Raw genomic sequence first — 17,207 nt, 5'->3', positions numbered from 1 at the left:
GCTGCTCTGGGGGCAGGGAGTGGTGCTGCTCTGGGGGCAGGGAGTGGTGCTGCCCCGGGCTGGGGGCTCGTGGAGGGAGCAGCAGCCGACAGGACCCCACTGCCCACACCCCCACGGGCAGAGGAGCAGGGCCAGGGTGCCACAGGCTCCAGCTGTCCGGCACACGGCTGTGCAGCCAGCCCTGGCCAGGGAGACACAGGAGACTGTGGGGTGAAGAGCTGTGAGGGCAGGGAGTTCCAGGGAGGTGATCGGACTCATGTGGAAAACCACAGAGGGCCACTGAAAAAGTCATCTTTGGCCCTGGAGGACTCCGGGTACAGCACACACACATCCGAAGGTGGGACGAGTGTAGAGGACCCGCTGCAGAACACGGTGCTGTCTGTCACATCAGACCAGCTGTCGGACTCACTGAGCACTTCTGCAGCCCAAGAAACGTCTGCTGAGCAGAGCTTGGTGCCAAGGGAAAGCCCTCCTGCTCTGGGGCTGCCTGGAGACAGCTCAGTGCCATACAGCAATGGGATCCTGAAGGAGGATGGGCCAGACTCGAGCCAGGAGTGTAGCAGTGCAGCAGGGATGGATGGAGATCACTCAGAAGGTAAGGGGGTTGAAAATCCTCCTGCAAAACACACGTGAACAAGCATTTTATGTGTTGGTACCCCTCTGCTTTGGAGCACCATCAGATAAATCCTCTTCATGTTTAACTTAGACTGTAGATGAATGCTGAGCCCTCATGGGCAGGTGTTTGCTCTCCTGATTCCCACGTCTGTAGGGTCCAGTGTTAGCTGGGTGATGTTCAGGGGACATTGCAGGGGGGTGAGCAGGCTGGGCCCCTTTCAACACAACACTTACTGTCTGAGGCTGAGCCTGTGCTGGGGTAGCCCAGTGAAATGGAGTGTGTGTGGATGTGGGCCAGGCTGGGAGCACCTTGCTGCTGTGAGACCTGCTCAAACAAATGGTTCTACTTCAGCTTGGGTGGCCTCTGGTAAGCCCTGGGTGCTTACCTGTGTTTATGGGCTGCTGCTGCTGACAGGAAGCTGTGAGGCAGGTTCTGAGGTGCTGCTGGATGAACCAGGGCAGAGCTCTGATGAATTGTGATAAAATCATCTGGTTGCAGAGCAATTACCCTGAAGCCTTTTTGCTCAGAAGGGTAGGTGCATGCCAAGAAATCCCAACAGGGGGCAATGTTCATGGAGTTCTCCCATCTGTCTGTGTGGCTTTTGCCTTGTAGCTCCTGGATGGTGTGTGCCTGGCAGAGCACTTGCAAAGCTGTCTGAGCAAACGTTAACCTGTGTGACCTTGGGGATGGATGTTAAAATCCTTTGTAGAACCCTGTGGTGCCAACAGCCCTTAATGACAGGGGATGTTTCTGGTAATTGCTACAAAGCAGTTGGAATGCTGCTTGTTTCAAGACGTGGGGGTTGAGTTTGCCAACAATTAAAGGTTGAACCCACAGAACATTTTCACTAGTGAGAGTTACTCCAGGAGGAGAATGGTGCTGCCTCGTTGTGAATGCAGGTGTGACAGGAAGGTCCTAGAGTGAGTTGTGGAGCCTGGTGATGGCAGGGGCTGAAAGCTCTGCACTGAGACACTGAAGGGTGGGGAGAGGGGATAGAGCAGGTAAAACTGATAAGGTGACAGTGTTGGATAACAGGTCATCCAGCTGACCTTCACACCCGGGCTGTGAGACTGAAATCCTCCCCCCTGCCCAGGATGTCAATGGCCAACAACTGCACCCTTTGCCTTTCTTAGCCTTGCTGCTGTGTTACCCTTTAAGATGTGGCAAATGTGAAGCAGCTGCTGGGTTTATTTTTCTCTTTGGTCTCTAACTGGATGGTCTGAATACTTGCAAACAGGTGAGGATCTTCATGCTTCTGCTTCAAGCTCGTGTGACACTTGACTGTATCTGGGATCTGACCAGGAGGAGGCTGTTTGAGTTTGATCCTTTCCCAACTAGAAGTGTTCCTGCTATTGGCTGGTGGTTTAGGAACAAAATAGTTCAGCTCTTGCACCTTGTTTCTTCAAGCATATGACGAATTTGGGCCCCCTAGTAGTGGGCACTCCTGGCACTGGGGTCGCTGTGCAGCCCCTGCTGTGGGGTGGCAGTGTCAGTGTGTGGCAGCCAGGCTGTCTGAGTGCTGACACGTGTGCCTGCCTTGTAGGTTCAGATGCAAACAGTGTGGATTTCGTGGACAGTGGCTGTGCCATGAGGAAGACAGTGGCTCGCCAGAACGCCAAGCTGGAAGGAGGATCCAGCAAGCCCGACTTTGTTATCTGGGAGATCGAGGTCCCAAAGGTAACCGGCTGCTGGCCTGCTCGTGCATCCTGCCCTGCCCTGCCCAGCCACCTCCTGCTGCTCCCCCTCTGGTACTGGCTTGGTGCCATCCCAGGGAGATCAGCAACAAATGCAGGAGGACTGAAGCATTTAGCTCCCTTTGGGAGTGAAGAACCAGTACACAACTGTAAAGGTGCAGCATTCCAGGGCTATCCCCAGGGGAATGGTGGTGGTTGGACTCCTTATTTCTCATCATCTTCTACCCAGTCCATGAGTCCATGCTCTGAAAGCATTCAGGAGGCTTGGAGGGTACACAGGTATTAAAAGTAGGGGATCTGTCCAGATGAGCTGTACTTACTGGTCTGTATCTACCTGAATTCAGACCAACTGAACTCTGCACTGGTCCAGCACTGCCTTGTATTTATCCTACCTAGGCTACGGGAATTGGGAATGTGGTGATACAAACCAGAGAGAACAGTGATGTTTGATCTACATTTCTCTTCCTGACTGTTGCTTTCTTGTCCCTTTCCCAAAGGAATTAGTTGGCCGTTTGATTGGCAAACAAGGGAGATTTATGAGCTACTTGAGGCAAATGTCCGGTGCCAAAATTTATGTCTCAACACTACCTTACTTCCGTGACTCCCAAGTCTGTCACATCGAAGGTGAGTGCAGTGTGGGTCTCTTCATGGTCTGATGTGTAGCTTGGGGGCTTTGATTAAATGGGTAAGGAATTTGAGTGGGTTTAGTGGCTTTGTGAGTCTAGTGCTTTACAAAACTTCTCTGCCCGGTGCTGTTGCAGCAGGAGTATGTGCCAGGTCACCTGTGCTGTGGCACACAAACCCTCAATCCTAGAGCTGGGAAGGCATTTTAGCATCTTTGGCTGCTGCAGTTTAACTGACCCCTCTTGCAGGATCCCTTCAGGCTTGCAGGAGGAGCTGTGGGATGGGCATCAGCAAATGCAGCCTGGGAAGGTGTTAGATTAATTGTGCCTGAAAAATATCTGCCAGTGAATTGGATGTATCCTGGAGGCTAAAGCTGTTGGAACTGAGACCTGGCAGTCCGAGTTGCACATGCTGGTCTGATACCAGGTTACACGACCAGTCTGTTAAAATTAACACTGTTGATGTAGCACAAGAGGCTCCTGGTAGTTGTGTTTTTTCATATGACAGGGCTGGGGGTGTCCTCAGCATGTCCTTGCTACAGACTTTTTGTGGGATTTTTGCCTTCCAGGGACCTCGCATCAAGTAGAAAAAGCCCTGAGCCTGATTGGCAAGAAGTTCAAAGAGCTGTGTCTCACCAACATCTACACCCTCCCTCCGCCCATGCCGGTGCCGCTCCATTCCCTCCTCGTCTCTGCCTGGGTGAGTCCCGGCCTGCTGGCTGTGCTCTGACTGCAGCCTGGCTTCCCATCAACACTCCTGACAATTCCTTTCCTCCCCCTGGCAGCTGTTCCTCCCCGATGGGGTCACTGTGGAGGTGGTGGTGGCACACCAGGTCGACGCAGGGCACATGTTCCTGCAGCAGCACACGCACCCCACCTTCCACGTCCTGCGGAGCCTCGACCAGCAGATGTTTGCCTGCTATTCCCAACCCGAAATTCCAACCCTGCCCACTCCGGTAGAAGGCAAGTAATGGATGCTCACAAATTGTTCAGTTGAGAAACTTCAAGGGTCGTGCCAAAGCCTGTTGTCCCTGAATTAGTCATGGGAAGTTTCCCAGTGGATGAGAATGTGATAGTGCACTTGTCATCTCATCTTTAAGCTGTTGCCAGAATACAGATGTTGCTCTGCTCTCCCTTACCCTGCTCGTCCCTGGAGTACCTCCTGAGCCACTTGGCTGCATGTTGAAATTCAGAGTGAGATCAAACCTGTCTCAGAATATTTCCAGTCAACCTGGCACCTGGGTATTTCTGCTGACAAAGTATGGAACTACTCCCAGACCTTCAGAGTGTCCATGTCTGTCACCACGTCTGCACATGGCGTGCAGTGAAGGAAGCATCACATGGAAAGGGGTTATTTATTCCTTTGTGGAGACAGACCTTGCTCTTAATGTCCACAGGCTGGAAGGGAAGTGGGTGCCTGGGCAGAGCAGCTTGGTAGTGGCAAAAGAGACCTGACATAAAATCCCCCAGTCCTGTGTCCAGCTGCAGGGCTGGTCTGGGGGGTGGGTGGTGTTGGAGGAAGGTGGGAGCAACCCAAGAAATGCTGTTGATTCTCTGTGGATAACTGTGCAGCACTGCTCATGCCTGAAGTGCTGATTTCTGGAAATCTCCTTATCCTGAGTCTTTTTTCTCTGTGCTCTGGGGTTTTGCAGTTGGTATTATCTGTGCAGCTCCAGGCCTGGATGGGGCATGGCTCCGGGCTCAAGTCATCAACTACTTTGAAGAGACTGATGAAGTGGAGCTCAAATACGTGGACTACGGAGGGTACGACAAAGTGAAGGTCGACACACTCAGGCAGATCAGGTCTGTAGCTCCTCTCCCACGGCCTGAGGCCACATCTGGCTCAAGTCCTCATCACAGGCATCCGTATCATTTGAATTCTGATAGGTTATTCCACAGCTGAGCTGGGAAATGGTGGAAAGGTTTATCTCAGCAGTGGGTGTGGGTTACTGGGAGCACAGCAAGCTCCTGTAAGGCTTTTTGAGAGGGAGCGAGAGAAAATGGCAACTTCTGCCACTTCAGTATAGAAGCTGAGTAAAAGGATGTCCCCAGGAGGTCCCAGAGTGTAGTTGAGTGATGAGTTAGGAATAAGCTCCCAATTCTCAGTGCCCCACCCCATTGGCTGGGAGAGCTGTGTTGGATCAGAGTTTTCTTACACAAGCCCATTAAATACTTGATTGTGCCCCAGAGGTGGGAGACAAGCAGCACAGCCTCCATGGTGCACGTGGGTTTTGCTTGGAGCCTGATCCAACTTGGCATGTTAATCAAACAATTTATTGCTGCTCTGAGATTGCTGGGAGAACAGTCTGATATTTTTTTTTTTCTTTTTATTTGACTGTCTTTAATTTAAAACTGAATTCCTGTCAGAGCAATTGATTAATCAATGTCACCTCAAAGAATGCAGAAGTAACTTAAAGCCATGTTCTTACTGATTGATCCTCTTTTCTTTAAGGTCTGACTTTTTAACACTACCTTTCCAAGGAGCAGAAGTTTTACTAGACAATGTGGTGCCACTTTCAGGTAATGGAGCTCTCGATGTACCACTGGCACTTCTCCTGCAGGTTTCCATGGATGCCAGCTGTGTCCAAGCCATGATTTTGTCAAAACCTTCCCCCTCCTATTGCCAGTGCAATTGGATGTGACAAGAGGAAGGATTGGAAAAATTGTATGGTATTCTTCTAAGTGTGCTAGCATGGCATAACCTGTCAGAGTGCAGGGGGAAGATGATAAATGCCCAGGTTTTTTCCTGCTTGGAGGGGAGAATGAATTACTGTCGTAAGCAGGAAGTTGGCAGGACTGGCAGGTGTAGGTGCAGTAGCTGTAACTGCTCTAATTCTTCTGTCACAGAGTCACTCTAAATGCAAACTTAGTTTTTAATCTGCAGACAAATACCTGACATTTTCCTCCTGAAATGACTGATTTGTATAGTTGTGTTCAAAAGCCAAGCCTGCAAGCCCTGGGAGAATGTCAGCCACTGCCTAGGAACATTTTTATTTGCTTTTTTTTTTTTTCTTTTCTACTGATGCTGGAGGTGGGTGCTGTACTGGTGTGTGAGAGCTGCCCTTCTGGGAGGGAAGGGGTGGCTGTAGGAGTGGGGGTCAGACCAGGTTTCCCTGTGGGGTCTGTGGCTGGCAGGATGCCAGGAGGTACAAACACTTCTGAGTTCCCAGTGCAGGGTCAGTTAAGTCCTGTAGGACCCGAGCTTAGTTTATTGAGGTTCAAAACATTAATGGCAGCTCCAAGGTACTGCAGAAATGTGCTTTGCTGTCTTTAAAGCCTCCTAATTCATCAGCCACTTCTGTTCACACTGTCCCAGCTGGTGGCTGCAGGAAGCTTCTCATCCTTTCTCTGCAGCACCGATGGCTTCAGCCAGGGGTGGGGGTTCTCTGGCCCAGGGTCTTTAGGGGGCAAGAGGGGATTGGCTCAACAGTCCCTGGTGGCCTTTAAAGCCTATGGAAGGTCTCATCTGTCCTCTCCTGCTCTCCTCTCTCCGCAGACGAGGATCACTTCTCCTCGGAAGCCGACGCCGCTGTCAGTGAGATGACCAGAGGCGCTGTCCTCGTGGCACAGGTACAGGAGGTGTCTGGGCAAGTCTTATTGCTGGTGGGACTGCTGCCAGTGTCCTCTCTGCCCCTGGCACACTCTTTGTGTTGTAATTAAACCCAAATCCAGGCCCCATCAGCCTGGCTGCTGGGTGAGGCTCCTGGGAAACCCTGGGGCTGAAAACTCCCAGCAGCACTGCTCAGGACTGGGTGCTGAGGTGCTTCTGGCAGTGGCTGTGGGTGTCCATGTAAGTGAATTAGGACCAGAATTGCTGTACACTTATGTTTTTCTGTTTCCAGGTCACAAATTACGACAGTGTCACAGGGCTGCCGCTGATCCAGCTGTGGAACCTGATGGGGGATGAGGTGGGTTTACTGACATAGCTATTTTTTCAGTACTGTTGAAAACTCTCTAATCAGGGATAACAAGTTAATCACTATGAACTTGCTGATGTTTCTTGCAGTGGTTTGTTCACTTATCTACTCTTTTTTGTTTGTTTTTTTCCCCTCCCTTTAGGTAGTATCAATAAACAGGACTCTGGTGGAAAGAGGGTTTGCTCGGTGGCTTGACTACTAAAGATGTCCCAGATGCCTTGACAACTCTTTCTGCCGAGAAAAACAAAAGACAAAAATCTTGTTTTGCACTGTTACAATTTGGTTTGGCAACTTCCCCTGAGAAGACCCGTTTACACCTGCCCTGCCTGTGGAGTTTTGTGGTCCATTGAAACATGTTTTACTCAACTGTTACCATTTCAGTAGAACAGATACCTCATCTCCTGACAGGGGGTGTCCAAAGCCATAATGACAGATACTGTAGCTTTAAAGCAAAAAGTCCTCCCTGGCCTCTGCTCAAAAGTTGAATGGAAAAAAAACCCCTTCCAACCTTGGTGCTGGCTCGAGGCAAAGCCCCCCCGAGTCAGTCCCCGCGGTTGGGCTCCCGCTCGGTCGTGCCCCGCGAACTCGGTGTCAGCTTTTTCCTAAAAGTTACATCGGTTGTCCTTTTTTTAAACGGGCTCTGCCTCCGTAATTAATGATTGTGATTAAGGAATTTAATGTTCAGTTATGGATTTTTCTACGTGGTGCCACTAGCCCGCACAAACAGCATTCATCTTGTGTCTTCCTGGCGCCGGGAGGTGGATGAGTGGCGGTCGCTGCACTTCCCGTGTCCCACTGCAATCATGGATTTTAGGCTCGACCTGCTCTCCCTGCAGGGGCTTGGAGTGCAGGATGTGTTACCACTACAGTTTTTTTTGCTCTGAAACGTCACGTATTTAAAGAAAAGAAGTGCTTGCCAAGCCCAATTGTAGTTTATATTTTTCTAGCTGTGCAAGTCTGTAAATATATATAAAAAAAAAATCATTGTAATATTTTGTACAAGAAAAAAAACACTGGAAACAAAGGGAACTTTACAGAAACTTTTTCACACCAAAATGTCCTATATAGGTAGAACTGGTTTGGAGTGCATTAGGGTAGCCAAATAATTTGGAGCATCCAAATGTTGGGAGTGTTTCAGCTCTGCTGTATCAGGATTAGTGTCCCCCTTAGGTTGCTGTCTGGTTGGAATTGTGATCGCTGCATCCTTTGCTATGTTGCTGTACAGATCTGTTTAAAAAAAAAAAAAAGTAACAACTTTGGCATTACTCTTGCAATGGTGTTCTCTCTCAATTTTTTTTTTTGTTGCTCCTTTTTAGATTTCTATTATATATTTAAAATTTTGCTCAAGTAATTTAAGCTGACTTAATGCTCTTAAAGACATGCCCTCTAATGTGTATCATTGTAGATATGAATTGAGCTGGGATTTATTGCTGGTAGAGAAGATACTTGCCAGAAAAATGTTGGTGTAGTCAGGCCTCAGAAGTTGTTTCAGGTGAGTCAAGGATGTGCTGACATCCTGTGAGTTAACATGCCAGGGCATCACACATTTGGACAGTTGCCCACTCAAGCCTTTGGTCCAATCCCCGCTGATATGGAAGGGTTATATCCTTTCTTGGAGTTCTCCCCTCTTTGGCACTTCTGATTTAATGTTCATGTTTGCAGGAACATCCAATGAAAACTAAATTGGGTAACTCAGATCTATAAAAAAATATATCCTTTTGGAATGTTTCTTTCCATTTCAATTAAAGCTCGAATTTTAGGCCGTCTTAATCAAACTGTGATGACTTAAGAGCCTTCATTTCCTGCCTCCATTAGAGCAGCCCTGGAGTCCTTGGGCTGCACCCGTGGGGATGGATTTGTTGCTTCTTATTTTTCATGGAAAAAGTTTTAACTTGTCTTAATTTTGGTGCTTTCCCTTGCTTTGAGAGTTGTCAAAGTTGGGAATCTGCAGCTCTCCTGGTGTTGGCTCCATGTCCCCTGCTTTCTTCTGGCTCTGCAATATGGAAGAACATCCTGTTCCCTGTTTGTGTCGTGAGCTGCCTGGTTTTTCAGCCTTAGTGAGACAGAACGTTGTAGGGTGAGATGAACCGAAATAAGGAGGTGTTGGCAGGTAATAGAGATCTCTCCTTAGGGTCAAAGCTCTCAGCCTATACAGACACATTAATGGGGGGGGATATTTTAGGTTTGGGGTTTTTTTGCATTGTGAACAAAAGCAAATGGGTTTGTGGAGATGGGGGGGAGTTGAATATGGACTGCTTGGAAAAGAGCAGGGGAAAATACACAGGTCAAAAATGGACCAGGGGAGGTTAAAACAAGGGGATTGTGTTTGTTTCCCCGTCTCTGAGGTGGGGCAGTGGTGTTTTGTGCCCCATCAGACCTCGGGGATGGGGCTGTGGGGGGTTTGGAGGGGGGTTGTGCTACTCATAAATCCATCAGCAGCATACTCATAAATCCCCAAAGCAGCTCCCTAATCCTTGACTCAGACCTGGGCACACACACATGGAGCTGAGCTATCCCACGGGCTGCTTTAACTGAAGCCCTTCAAAGGGGCTTTCCCCTTTGGAAAGTGGTGATTTTTTTATGGGTAAAATGAATGAGGTCTCTGGAGATGCCTGATTTATAACCTGTGCCTGGAGGGCCGTGTGCTGTGCTCTGGTGCTCCCTGCAGAGCAGCCCCTGCAAGCACAGCTCCCCTCTCCTGGCTCCTCCACGGATGAGAGGCTTTTCCTGTGAGGCTCCTTGCTGTGGCTGCTGCCCCTTGTCCTCCTGCCCTGGGAGCTCAGCCCTGGGCACGTGGCACCTTCCTGCCAGACCCTCTGGAACACCAGGCCTGGTCCTCTGGCAGAGCCCAGGAGTGATTCCCCTTTGACACACTGGCTCCAGAGCTCCTCAGTGGGGAGGAGGGAAGAGCTTTTGGAGCAGATGGAGACATATGGAGCCCCTGTCTCACACTGGCGTGTGGAGCACTGACACGAGGAGCAGCTCAGCTCCTAACCCCCCACAACCACGTGTGCAGCTGGGAACCTGCCTCAGGGGTTCCCTGGTGGGAACTCCACTGGCAGTGGGTTTTCCTAAAAAGAAAGAAAAATCAGATGCAAGCTGAATTTTCACTGTACTGCATCACACAGATCCATCCAGTCCCGCCTCAGTGCTGTCCCTCTTGGAGGCTGCTGAGCAAGAATTACAGGACATGTGTCTTGCATTTACTTCCTTGCCCTCAGAGGCTGTGTTTTGGCTTCAGTCACCTCTGCTTCCTCTCCCCTTCCTTCCCCACCCCCTTCAAAAAGAAAACCACCAACGCTGAAAGAAACAAGGGGAGAGGATGGGCAACAAGGGGAGAGGATGGCACTTGGAGGAGAGACTTTGGGGGTCTCTGCTAAGGGAAATGTCAGAGCAGTTTTGCCCTGCTGCCCCCCTGGTGCAGGGCCTGCTGAGGCTGATGTCACACACAGAACCCCCCTGGAGTTGGTGTAACAGCCTTTGGGGCCATTTGTCCTTCTGACCTTCACAGCACCCTGTGGCAATGTGTCCCATGACTTAATTCCATGTGAGTGAAAGAAGTGCTTCCTGTTTGCTTTCCAAATTGCCTGAAAGTCCCCGTGGCTCATCCGTCATCCAGTGCCACAGGAAGGTGAGCGATGGCCCCTGCTTTGGCTTGTCCACACTGCCAGTGAGCTCATGGACTCCTCTCCTGTCACCTGTCCCTGTTCAGGCTGGAGCTGCTGGGGTGTGTTTGACCCCACAGGTGGGAGCAGGTGGGTGTTGACATCACCCCAGACACTCAGCCCTGGACCCTTTCCAGCCCTGTGGAGCCTTTGCTGATGTGAGCACGTGCTGCAAGTGTTTCCTCCTCTTGCTGAATCAAGACCACAAAAATGCTGCTGCACATGCCCAGGTGAGTGTTTTGGGGTCTGAAAGCAGTGTGGGATGTTTCTGATGGCATTCCCCACCCTTGTGGGGAGCAGGAAGAGGTGATGAGAGTTGTGCTGTGGCTGTGACTGCACTGAGGTTTCAACTTTCCCCTGGGAGTGGGGAGATGGATCAAAGTGACTCACTGGTTTGTGCACTTTGTGTCCCAGCTTCAAAACCCTTCGTGTTGCCTGGGGGATGTTATTCTTTTTTGTACCCAACCTCTGCAGTTTGGATTCAAGAACACTGAAGAGACATTTCAGGCTGTTTCAAGTGAGGTGCCCTCATTTCTGGATAACAGCACTTTCAAAGTAATCCCTGGATCTGGGTTTCCCTCGTGTGTGTTGTCTAGTGTGGGTCTAGAGTGTTTGTCGCTCTACAAGTGCACCTGAAGCACTTCTCTGGCCCTCAAGTAGTGCTCTCTCATTTGTAGCCTCAGGTAGCAGCATGAGCATCTCTTGGTTGTGTCACATTCCCCTGCTGAGCTCTGCCTGGCACAGCTGCCCCACGATGGCCCAGCATCGCTGCTGGTGCATCCTGCTGCCTGCAGCCTCCTGTTCTCCCTCTGCTTTCCTGTCCTTAGTGTGGAGGGGGTGCTCAAGAGGGATGCCAGGGAACCTGGTCCTTCCTCAGGAGACACTTGTTCACCACTGGAAAGGTTGTTTTGTCGGAGCAGGACAGAAATGTTTGGCTGCCTTGTCGAGTCCGTAGCTCTGATTCTCCTGCTGTGTCTCTGGGCAGGTGATGTGACTGCGCTTCTGGGGCACAAACCAGTGTGTCACATGCAGGTGTGGGGTAAGGGATGGCAGCTTTGAAGCACTGCAGGTGCCCAGCCCTGCCCCCAGACACTGAGGCCGCAGGGACACCACAAATCACAAGGAAGGAGTTGTAATGAGCAGAGGTTGGTTTGGGTGGGTTTGTATCTGCCCTGTCCCCTCCTTGCAGCCCCAGGTCGCGTCCATTCCACAGGAGACCACTGGTGCCGATGCCAAGCATGGAAAGGAGGCAGGAGCGAGGGGAGAGCAGCAGATGGCACTCGAGCACCAGCCCAGCTCTGCAGTGCGAGCGTTGGGATCGCTTTGGGCTGAGCCGGGCGAGGGGAGCGCGGCCGTTCGGGCTCCAGTCCTTGGAGGGAGATGGGTAATCTTGAGCTATAAACTACATCTATAGAATCTTGGTTTACATGCTTGGGACGTTCCTCTCTGCTCACAGGTCCAGACTGTATCTCTGCTTGTGCAGGTTTGTCCTTACACAGTGTCTGGACGTGAGATGATAAAGGGAAAGTGTTACTTTTCACTTGCAGAGACCGACCCCTAATTTGCTTGGATATTTTCTGAGATTGTGACGTGCATTTTCCCCAGAGCTGCTCCAGAGCACTGAAACAAGATTTTTCTTTTTCTTGAATCAGATCATTTCCTCCTCCGCAGCCAAAATGAAGTGAGCTCATTGTGCTCCCACTGAAAAGAGACTTGGTGCAGAGATTGAAAAGCAAAGTTCAGTGTGTTTGTTACAGAGACAACAGCTGGACATGTATGAATGAGTCAGGGAAAAATGGTCCTGTTGAGGTGGTCATGGTGTGTGCTGGGCATGCAGAGAGATCCCCTGGATGAGGAGCTTTGGCTCCTCTCATCTCACAGGGGACGGTCCCCTCAGTGTCCCAGCGCTGTTGCTGCTCCTTGCAGGGCTGTCACTGCACCGCAGGGCTGTTTGCAGGGACAACTGAGCTTCCAAGCATACAAGCCCTGACCCCAAATTCAGACCATGCTCATTCTCCTCTGGACCCCTGGGAGACTTCCCTGTGGCAGCTGAGATGGGACAAGCCCCCTGAGGTGCCACAGCCTGTGTCAGGCTCTGCTCACCTGGGTTTTGCCCTTTAACATAACAGGGCATCTGGGCTGGGTTTGCCCAGGAATGGGGTGGAAGCACTTGAATGCTGTCTGCTGAGCATCCCAGCCCCTGGCTGTGTGTACTGGACTCCCCTGTTGTTGAGAATGGGGAGAAAAAACCCACTTGTGAGTGCCCAGCTCTCTCACGTGTGAGACCCATACAAATCCATGGATTTCTGTCAGCAGCTTGACCTCTCGGGCACAGTTCTGGCTCTGCAGCAAAGAACTGCCCACGTTCTTCCTCTTGCCTGACTCTTCTGTAATGGAAGGGCTAAATGCTTATTACTTTTTTGTAGCCTTTTCCAGTTGCCAATCAAACATGTCTGGTTTGGGGTTTGTTTTGTTTCTATGTTGCTGGGACTTTGCAGGATGCTCTATCTCACTGTAATTATGGTTCCATCATTGTCTTGGCATGATAACATCTGCTGTCCCTGTGATCTCCACTTCCCACTTCTATTTCTTTTGAGAATTTCATGGGTCCTGATGACCTTCTATTTTCCATAACATCTCATGCATCTCAGTGTACACAGCTGTTTCTCTTGCAGTCCCCTGTCTTTCCATTTACCTCTTTTTTCCTATCAGCATCTCCAATGCATCCCAAATTTCAGCTCATCTGGTTATCAAACCAATATCTCACTGGCTGTCACCTCTGTGCTGCGGCCTCTGTGAACACGGGACCTTTGCCCCCTGCCTGTCCTCTGAGCACAGTGCACCACCAGCTCCATCTAAAGGCTTTGCTCTTCTCATTTCACACTTGAAAGTCTATTTTCTCAGGCTTTTTATTTGGAGTGTGCTGTACTCTTTGGCTGTCTGGGTCTGAGGTCCGTCGGTGCCGCGGCTCCTCCTGATGTGCTGAGGGGTGGGTGTGTGGAGGGATGGATGGAGGACGTTGTCCCTCAAGGTGAAGTCACTGCTCGTGACAAACTGCAGCCAAGCTGGAGCATGGCAAGGAGAGAAGCTGTGCTGGGTGTGGGGCTGAGGTGGTGAAAAGGCTGGAGAAATATAGGCTCAACTGCTGTTTCTGTGTGACCTTGTTAAAGAGCAGGAGGTCCATGAGTGTGATGAACGGAGGTATTTCAGGTTTTATTCCGTTCTTGCACCTCTTATTACTAGGACTTTACCAGTATGCCTATCCTCTTAAAAATATTAATTAAAAAATCAGTCCTATAGCTGCTGCAGATGGACTAATAAAACTCTGAGATATGACAGGACCTTAAATCTCTGCTTTGTCCCCTGTCTGTAAAGCATGCATCCCAGTTCTCCACCTCCCATGCCCATACCTGACCCTGGCTCTGCCCCTCCATGCAGCTCCAGGCCCAGCCCGGCCCAGGGCACTCGATGATGCTGCAGCAAAACTAATCCTGAGACTGTTAAAGGCACGTGGATTTTTGTCATTTTAGTTACCCTCAACTCATGGTCTGTGTAGATCTGAGCTAGGACTGTCCTGTTCTTGAGGGGCTTTGCAGAAGTTTGGCACCCAGAAGGTGACACAGAGAAGGAGGGAGCAGGTAGGGAGCTGGTGGAGATTAAGGAATTGTGCAATAACTTTGTAGATGGATGGAAATCACACCGTGTTTGCATCATCACTTTTCCTCTTTCCGGAGTGTGTTTATGCAGAGATGGGTTTTACACAGATCTGCATTGCATCTGGGTGCTTGTACCTAAGTAGGGCTGTGAAATCATGGATTAAGGGTTCTAGTCATCCAAAGGGAGTTGTGTGGCTGTCGGGGTGGATAAGAACTACCTGATTTGGGAGGAGAGATGCTCCTGTGAGATGTAAGGCAGCGGGTTTGGTGAGGACTCAGCTCTGTGTCCTCACCCAGGCAGAGCTGTGGGAGCAGACCTGGGTGTTGGGGCACTTTCCACTGGGCTTTTGTCCCTGGAAAGGGGGAAAGGCACAGGAAAGCACAGCAAGCCCTGGCTCCAAAACAGGGGCTCAGGTGTTGGACCAAGTGTCGATCTGGAATGGGCCAAACCAAATAGGAATTGCATAGGGAATAAGCATTATAGGGAATAATCTCTATCACTTAATGCTTCAATGACTCTGGAATAATTGGCTGTTTCCTGGGCATATCCAGATGAGCTGAAGTGTTCTCCCTGTTGCCTTTTGTACAGTAGTGATCTTTCAGAGACCTGACTGCCCACCTCTCCCTCTCCCTTTACCTCCTGGGTCCCCCCTCCCTCAAATTTCTCCCGGAGTTTGTATTTTTCCCCCAACAACGTCTCTGAGGAATCACAAAGGTGTAACACGTGTCCCAACGCTTGGATTTTAATAACGTGCAGCAACCCCCATCAGCACAGGCAATTTCACATTCAGCACATTATTGCTATTTAAAGTGCCGAGGTATAAAAATGATTGGCAATCCGGCTCTGCCAGCGCCGCCGCCAGATTGTGATTTTTTAATGTTGGTTGCTCTGCGCAGTCGTTCCCTCACCTTTGACTTGCAGATTTCCCAGCGTCAAAATAGCAGAATCATTTTGGGTTGTAACAGGCACTTTGCTTGCTGCTGAAAAGAGGTAATTATCATTAAATGTGTGGAGGGCTGGCTGTACACAGACACACCCGCACGGCCCGCGGCTGCTCCCGGTCCCAGCCCAGCATTTCCCTGGCTTTGCAAACACATTTTACCTGAGCTGCTGGGTTTTGGGGAAGTGGGGGTGACGGGCAGGTGGGGTGTTGTGTTGTCTCTCTGTTATGGTTATGGAGGAGGGAGGCCAGCAGGATTCGTCCCGGAGATGCTGCTCCACGAGGGCTGGTGGTGTCTGTGTTCCCAGGGCTGTGACAGGGATGTCACCGGGGCCCAGAGGTGTTGGCTGGGCCAGGGCTGTTTACAGGAGTGTGTTGCTCTGGGTTAATGTACAGTGTGATTAAAGATGAGACCTTTGTGGATTTCTCTTTACCCTGCTTACCTTAAAGTATGAGGTGGACCAGAAAACATCCTGCCTTATGTGAAGACTTTGTCTTCACTGAGATAACGGCCCTGGAGTTTTTTGTATGTGCTGTATAAAATCTAGTGAATACAAGGTAGGTGGGTAGTTTCTGTCCTGAGGTTGCTTTCTGAAGTCCTTACTCCACACCCTGTGGCAGGGTGGCCTGTAGCTGCTGGCTGGAGGGAGGCAGGAGCATCCTCATCCTCACCTCTGCTCGAGGAGCTGTGCAGGGAGCGGGAGCCGTGGTGGTGCCTGGGGCAGCAGTGGAGCTCTGGGGCCACCCCTCAGCCCCACACATGGTGTGCTCCACACAGCCTGAGGGTGTCCCAGGGAGGAGCCAGGGGCAGTGGTGCAGTCCAGGCTGCGATGGGGTGATGCTGGGGGAAGGCAGTAGGGACAGGTCTGCAGGTTGGGTTTGTGGGGGCAACAACGTGGGGCTTCTGCCTCTGTTTCCCTCACAGCAGGATCAAACCTCTGCCCTGCACTGGGAAGATCTGTCTGCAGGGCTGTTGACTCCTGGGTGCCTTTGGAGGGGAGTCCTTGCCTCCCCCAGCCATGCTCACTGCCCAGAGGGATGTCTGCAGGGCTGGGACAGAGCAAGCTCACCAGGCCTTTCTCTTCCCTACCTGTTCCCTCTTGTTCCCCACAGCAGCCAAGGAGACTGTGCCAAATGCACCAACTTCAGCACCTTCTGGGCTGGGAGAGGGGAAATATTTTGGGTGATCTTGGAGAAATCTTGGTGTCTCGTGCAGATGTGGAGTGTGCAAAGCCCTGAGAAAAGGCTGGAGCCAGGGAGCTGATGGCAGCACTTTGTCACCGTATTTACACTTCCACTGGCCCAACGTGAAGCGTTTGGCTCTCCTCCACTTGCGGAAGGGATTAGCTACTTCATAACATCCAGACAAGATAATCTCTCCAATTTTGCCTGGAAGAAGTCCCTGACAAAGAGCAGCAAAGCTACAATAATGCCAGATGAAACAGTAATTGAGTTTGCCTTCTTATTACTTTCTCAGCTAAGTTTGTGTTGGTTTGAATTTAATTTTTTTCTTGTTGTTGATACAGAACAACAAAACACTGTCCCTGGGTTGATTCAGACCAGCAGAGTTACATCTGTGGTGAACCTCAGTGGCACAAGGAGGTGAGAAAAGAGGGGAAGGGGAGTGACTGGGAAAAGTTACACATGGCATAAGTAACAGGACGTGTTCCATCTGCACCGGAGCAAAGCTGCTCTGCTGAGGCATCACACGAGAGCATCACGAGAGCAACAGAGTCCTAATGGTGTGTCCCTCTAAAATGCCCTCAGTCAGGAAGAAGTGCAGCAGTCTCTGTGCATTCCAGCTCAGTATTGTGCTGTCCCTCAGATTTGCTTTTCCTTTAAACAGCGTCCTAGTAAGAAATAGCAGGATGAGTGTCTGCTGGGCTCCTGTGGCCCTCCAGGTGTGGTTCCCCAATGATGTGGAGAGTTTTGTTTGGAAAGGTGAAGCTGAAGCGCTCTCAAGTGGCAGGAAGGCAAATGTCCCCTCCTGGAGTGTGTCACCTCAGCCTCGTGCCTGCGCCGCTGGGCCTGGGCACGGTTGGAGGCTCAGCCCAGGCAGCCCCAGCTCAGCACCTGGTCCTGCAAAATTGGGCAA

The 17,207-nt window shown here is 50.7% G+C and overlaps 1 protein-coding gene across 2 annotated transcripts in view; it reads left to right on the top strand.

Moving 5' to 3' along the window:
- AKAP1 (A-kinase anchoring protein 1) overlaps positions 1-8,124 on the top strand; it is a 12,886-nt gene extending 4,762 nt beyond the window's left edge. Inside the window, exons 3-12 of one of the 2 annotated variants that reach the window (XM_027660323.1) lie at positions 25-595; positions 2,160-2,293; positions 2,808-2,934; positions 3,503-3,633; positions 3,719-3,896; positions 4,586-4,736; positions 5,386-5,453; positions 6,430-6,503; positions 6,776-6,841; positions 6,993-8,124. In XM_027660323.1, the coding sequence (XP_027516124.1) occupies positions 25-595; positions 2,160-2,293; positions 2,808-2,934; positions 3,503-3,633; positions 3,719-3,896; positions 4,586-4,736; positions 5,386-5,453; positions 6,430-6,503; positions 6,776-6,841; positions 6,993-7,052 (1,560 nt within the window). In that variant the 3' untranslated portion in view covers positions 7,053-8,124. Of the gene's footprint in view, positions 596-2,159; positions 2,294-2,807; positions 2,935-3,502; positions 3,634-3,718; positions 3,897-4,585; positions 4,737-5,385; positions 5,454-6,429; positions 6,504-6,775; positions 6,842-6,992 lie in introns of both variants that reach the window. The other variant, XM_027660322.1, reaches the window with a different exon arrangement.
- The last annotated feature ends 9,083 nt before the right edge of the window (positions 8,125-17,207 follow it).

Source organism: Corapipo altera, unplaced genomic scaffold, assembly GCF_003945725.1.
Source record: "Corapipo altera isolate COAL_440 unplaced genomic scaffold, ASM394572v1 271, whole genome shotgun sequence".
Lineage (NCBI taxonomy): Eukaryota > Metazoa > Chordata > Aves > Passeriformes > Pipridae > Corapipo > Corapipo altera.
The sequence above is the reverse complement of the archived record's forward strand: the minus strand, read 5'-3'. Positions and strand labels throughout refer to the sequence as shown.